The sequence below is a fragment of the Triticum dicoccoides genome, chromosome 3A (genome assembly GCF_002162155.2).
Source record: "Triticum dicoccoides isolate Atlit2015 ecotype Zavitan chromosome 3A, WEW_v2.0, whole genome shotgun sequence".
NCBI lineage: Eukaryota > Viridiplantae > Streptophyta > Magnoliopsida > Poales > Poaceae > Triticum > Triticum dicoccoides.
In genome coordinates this window covers 753,857,274-753,863,635 of record NC_041384.1, presented here as the reverse complement: position 1 = coordinate 753,863,635, position 6,362 = coordinate 753,857,274, and the positions used below count along the sequence as shown (strand labels likewise).

The 6,362-nt window shown below is 42.2% G+C and overlaps 1 protein-coding gene across 1 annotated transcript; it reads right to left on the bottom strand.

The window, feature by feature from the left end:
• Nucleotides 1-255: 255 nt before the first annotated feature.
• On the bottom strand, nucleotides 256-4,793 carry LOC119270711 (wall-associated receptor kinase 3-like). Its single transcript, XM_037552753.1, has 4 exons — nucleotides 3,865-4,793; nucleotides 3,286-3,777; nucleotides 1,843-1,992; nucleotides 256-1,773 (listed from the first exon to the last, which is right to left on the bottom strand). Exons 1-4 carry the CDS (start codon nucleotides 4,739-4,741, stop codon nucleotides 572-574), a joined length of 2,721 nt encoding a protein of 906 aa, XP_037408650.1. The 5' UTR covers nucleotides 4,742-4,793; the 3' UTR covers nucleotides 256-571.
• Between the last annotated feature and the right edge of the window lie 1,569 nt (nucleotides 4,794-6,362).

Genomic DNA, 6,362 nt, shown 5'->3' with positions numbered 1-6,362 from the left:
CATGACACAAGCAAATTATCATTAGAGAAAAAAAATTAACACCCTGAAAAAAACAATTTGGATATCTGTTTCCTTTAATTAATGTGTGAATGTCTAGCTTCAGAAGCAAACGTAGAATTTTAGATGTGAGCATCTAATTTCCTCTTCATGGTAAAATATCAATTTCGGCCAAAAATGACAAGACTAAAAACAGTACTATTACGTACTAGCCGTAGTCTTGAAAAATTTCATCAATACAAACACCAGCAACTCACTTAACACTTCCAGGTAATAATCAGTTTACATAAATAAATTACAGGAGAAGGAGGAAGCCAAAGAACACAAGAAAACGTACAAGGAAATCCCATGACAAACGGGTTTGTCTAACATCACTATACCTGTAATTAATCGGACATAATTTTACTCCCTACCTTGTACTGCCTACAATACAATTCCAATCATCTGACCAGAGGAAATATAATCAAGTATTGTAAATTCAATAAACACATGTAGCATGGTCGACTAACAAATGGCACAAGCTCCACATGTAAGCCATAGAATTCTAAAAAAAGAGAACATGTAAGGCATATCATCATTGATTGTCTGTCGACGCTACGTTGTCTCTGTCACCCAGTGGCATGGTAGACGACCGGCGAGCAACTCTAGCCCTTCGAGTTAGTAACATTGATTGTGTTTGTTCTCCATTTCTTGCATCCACTTGACATAACTTCATCCTTTTGCTTCGTAGAATCTGCAATTTCACCTCGACTTGTTTCATGGTGGGTCGTTCTTCACCGCGTAGTCTCAGGCATGCCACTGCAAGACTGGCAACATTGTTAATCTCTTCCTCACTTGCTTCCTCAAGGACCTGAGAATTAACAATACCTATTATCCCTCCCTCACTGAACTCCTTGAGGAAGTAGCTTGACAAGTTCTGTATTGTGCCTGACTCACTCGTGAAAATAGGCTTCATCCAGAGAAGCAACTCCACCAGTACCACACCAAAACTATACACATCACTCTTCCCGTTGAACTGTCTTGTATGGAAATACTCTGGATCCAAGTACCCAAATGTACCTTGCACATTCGTAACAATGTGTGTTTGATCCATTGGGACCAATCTAGAAGCACCAAAATCCGAAACTTTAGCTGTATAGTCCTCGTCGATGAGAATATTCGAGGACTTCACATCACGATGGAAGATTGATACTGATGCCGCTGAGTGGAGATAAGATAGAGCTCCTGCTGTTTCCATGGCAATCCTTAAGTAACCATCCCATGACAAGGAAAAACCATTACTTGAGTCAGCATACAGGACTTGAGACAGTGAGCCACAAGATATATATTCATACACGAGCAGTGGAACCTCAGTTTCCAGACAACACCCAAAGAGCTTTACAATATTTCTGTGGTTTATTTGCGAGAGGATTGCGACCTCGTTGATGAATTGGGTGATCTCTGCCTGCTCAATGACCTTAGGCCTTTTTATTGCAACCACACGTTGATCAGATAATATGCCTTTATAAACCATGCCATGGCCCCCACTCCCAATGATGCGTGCCCTATCAAAGTTGTCCGTTGCTTTTTCTAGCTCTTCTAACGAGAAAATCTTTGCTTTGTCATTTGCACATTCATCAGATGATATCAACGTTTCTAGGAGAAGACCTTGGTTCTTCCGGAAATAATTCTTCTGTAGTTGTCGTTGAATATTTCTATTCCATCTACGAATGAGACATGTTTTACTAAAACTCAGAGCTAGAATGCCAAAGCCAGCAGACAACCCAATGATAATACCTGAAGGCATTAAGCTCTTTTAAGTTTCTTTTTATACTTTTTATCAATATAACAACAATTTAGTCTTACCTGAAAGCAGAATATGTTGTTTCGTTGTTCTACACTCCATTTTGTCCAGATCATACTCGGTACTGTGAGGACACTCGGTACAATAGAAGCTTCCTTCAATATTATGGCATTTCCCTTTACAGATGTTTGGTTGAAGGCATTCATTAATATCTGAAATTAACAAGGTCTTGTGCGTCAATGAAGTAATAAATAACATAACACACAGTACATGCCCCGATTAACACGGAACACAATTGACTGTAACCTACATAGATGGTATAAAGCAAATAGAAAGTGGAGGAGTAATTTTCACAATGTAATGACAATTCACCAGCAAAAAGAACACGCCTATTTTTATATGTTTGTGCAACTTCTTTGTAGAAATTTAACAATTACTCTCTTCATTTCACAATAAAACACATTATGTGGGAGTTAGTGAGAAATTATAAAGTGTGCCATATTAAATGACATACTATGAACGGGCCAGAGAGCAAAGACATTCTCAATGAACAAATATTTTGAAGCAGAGACTCCCGATGCCATGGACAGATATATTATATTAAAATAGAGCAAGTATCTAGTAGTAGTTCTGATTTTCTCCAACGGCAGTTTGGGTGGTTGGTACAGTACAAAGCTTTGGAATATTTCCAACAAGTTTTACGCACCAAAATATACCTCGCGTCAAAAGGTCTCTACAAGATCAAATGTTGTGACTCCCATCCAGCCTACATGTAAGAGTATAAATTTGGTTCACTGATATATGCTAGCCTAGATCGTTTAATTTCCAGGTTGGGTTCTAACTTCTAAGCATACTTCATGAAAAATTTAGGGACCTGTCTTCTCCCAATTTTGCACTTCCTTCTTTTGGGCAAACCCAAATTACCCAGGTAGTCCAGTGATGACCAACATTCACTGTTAGTCTTTCAATAAATATGTAAGTACAAACACTGTTAGTCTTTCAACAAATATGCAAGTACAAACACTGTAAAACTAGTTTTCATGATGTACATAGAAAATCTATATAGGCTTTATCAATAAACGTCTAAACATATAGATGTTTGGCAGAGTAGTTTGATGTATTTTAAGATGGAGGTAGTAACATCGGTACTCCCTCTGTTCCAAACTGTAAAGCGACCACACATCCAAAGATTTCAACCTAAAAATAACTAAACCAATAAAATGTGATTTATGTAATACAAAAGTGATGCCATTGGACAATATTTTTGGATAGAAATCCAATGGTATAAGTGTTGGTCAAACTTGACTCTTGCGACGAGTTTTACGCTTTGGAATGGTGGCAAAGAAAATCCTAGTTAATGGATAATGAAAGTTATCTTATATGCACGACATGCATGCAACGGAAGCCAGAAACAACCTACAAGGTAGATGTCATATGAAATTGAAATGATTATATAAATTATGCATGATGCGTGTGTGCGTGCATGTGTGAGAGATAGAGGGTACCTCGACAGCCGTTTTGGATGTATGGGTTTCCTTTGAAGCCGTCTGTGCATTTACAATGGTAACCGACATAGGTGTCTTCTTTAGGAGCTTCAAAAAAGCTATAGTCAGTTGTAGCATTTACTCCTACACACCTGCTGTTGATACTCACACAAGCATATCCAGATATATTAAGTTGGGCTTCTAGGCAACTTAGATTGGCAACAACCCACTGAAGAGAGGAGAACAACTCATAACCCACAAAAAGGATGCGTCCTCCAGATATGTGTTCTACTTGTGCACTGGTATGGCCGTTGTACTCAAAGATCCCTTTTTCAATATTCATGCCGGTCACCTCAAAATCGTCCAGCAGTAGAACAGCCGACGTTGTATTTGTGCAGTTGAGGTGAAACTCTTCCCGGGCAAAGCAACCCTCTTCTATGCCAAATGGGAATTCCACAGTAATGTTACCACACCGACGTGTACAGTCAGTCCTACTCGGAATTGGATTATACCCTAGTTTGAGCGGTAAAAGGTTAGCATGTATTCAAGTTTTATCTAAAGAATTTGTAAGTTTACTTGCTTGATCAATATAATAGTTACCTTTGTCATTGGAGCAGCCATCCGGAATGAAAGGGTTGCCTGCATAGCCGTCATTGCAGATGCAGATGTAGCCCTCTCCAGTATCATAGCACCCCGAGTGCCTGCTGACACAGGCGTATGCTGTTCTGTCTCGCATGGCAGCAACACAGTTGGGTTGATCCACTATTTGCCACGAAATAGCGACACCGCTATCATCTGTTATGCTGATTCTATCCCACAGCGCAGCAGTCCGGTTAGACTTAGACCCTGTACTGTTGTTGATTTTGTTGTGGCCCTGGACAAATTTAAGGTGAAAAGCACCATTTTCAGGGCCATACACATCAAAACGACAACATCCGACGCCCTTAGAATGGTGCCTAGCCACCGTCTCTGTGATTCTTTGATCTGGGCATACAGTTTTGCAGGCCCATGTGATTGTGCGGGCGTTGTCATTGACCCAATACACGTCAAGGTCACAGCCGGTGATGTTTAGAGCTGTATTCCCGATGTACCCAAAGGACCTCCCAGGTGGTTTGAAAGACGAGTAATAGACATGCTGACCCGGTTTCATGTGGATGGTATGCTGGAAGGAGGTAATAAATAGTTTGTCAAAATAGACACCAACAGCGAGGTCATTGAGCACCTCGTTGATGCCGTCGCGCAGGAAGAGCCTGGGGGGCTGAGTGGTGTTGTTGCAGGTGAGGTTGAAATCAGGACCACGGGAGCACCTGGATCCGATGCCGAAAGGGTACTCGACGCTCAGATTGCCACAGCTCGTCGGGCAACCTTCAAGAGTGGAACCTGGATGTGCCCAACTCCCATCAGGATCGTGGCTGGCTAGAGCCACGGATGCTAGCAGAAAGAGTGATGCATACATCATTGGCAGCAAGACGCCCATGATCTATCTATACACCTTGTGTGGCCCCTCAACTTTCACTCAAGAAATCCAAGTCAGGCACCAGAGCGACGATGTATATATGTTATCCAATCGAAGAAGACACGGTGAATGGGCATAAGTAGTATGCATCCTGGACTGAACTCCGGTGCCTGCGGCTGTGGTTGATTTGATGAGTGATTGATCGAGTGAGACCGAGATGGACACATTAGAATACAGGGCTACTTTTCATGTGGTCGACCGGCAACCTCCCCGAGTCGAGTCAATGCCTACCGTCTTGTGCAGGTTATTCAAGCCCATCAAAAGGGGCATTGACAAGTCTTTACCAGATGGCGGATTTCTACCCACAATGAATCACATCGCAATATTTGGCTTGTGGTTCATGCTGCACGGAGATAAGAATTGCTATCATGACAGGAAATTCATGCCAAACTGTGATGGAGAAAGGCACGGCTGAAAACCCTTGCCGTGCAAATTGAGGCCAACATATGAGCAGGCAAAGCCACAACAATCCGCACATAAACTGACGAGTAGGATCTCACGCAATTGATTGTGGATGCCATCCTCATCAACCATGGCAGCTGTTTGCAATCTTAAGTCCTGTCTAGTGGAAGACAAGCTTACAAACAGCTCCTAACAGTAACTGAATTCATCCCCAATTTTAGCTGTTGTTTGTTCAAGTTGCACCCCATGGGCATACAGAAGCAAAACTTCTGACCGCTGGCACGTAGTTAGAGATGCAGAACAAGACATGCGCACCTGTACAGGGATTCCACGCCTGGAGCTGTGGTTGATTTGATAAGTGAGGCCGACATGGTCATGTTATAATACAGGCTTACTTTTAATGTGGTCGACCTGCGACCTCGCAAGTCAGTCAATGCATGCCGGCTTGTGCAGGATATTCTAGCCCATCAAAGAGGGCATTGACAAGTCTTGGCGGGCCGGCTGATTTTAACCAAAGTTTTAAATAGCGCGCTAAGTATCTTAGCGCCGGACCTCTTTCAAATGCTATAGCGTGCTATAGCAGAGCTATAGCGCGCTATTTAAAATGTTTGTTCATTTATTTGGATCAAAGTCTCTTAGCGCAAGACATTTTGTAAACGCTATAGCGTGCTATAGCGGAGCTATAGCGGGCTATTTGAAACAGTGATTTTAACCCACAGCAGATCACATCGCAATATTAGTCTTGTGGCTCATGCTGCACAGAGAAAAGAATTGCTAACGTGACAGGGGATTCATGCCAAAATAATTACTACTGAAAGCTCTTGATGTGCAAATTGATGGTAACATTTGAGCTAATGAGAAGGCCAGCAATCTGCAAAGAAACGCATGTCAATGTGGAACCGTACCGCGCAATTGATTGTGGATGCTGCTATCCCCATCAACCCCGGCAGCCGTCTGGCAATCTTCAGCCCCGCCTAGTGGAAGATAAGCTAAATTACAGCTACTAACAGCAACTGAATTCATCCCCAATTTCAGCTGCTGTTTGCTGAAGCTGCACCTGCAACCGAGGGCATATTGGAGTAAAAACTCTGGCCGCTGGAGAGAGGTAAGATATACAGAAGTCAATTGAAAAGTGACAACAAATGCGCAACTGTACATGGATTGGGGGCAGGTCGATTAA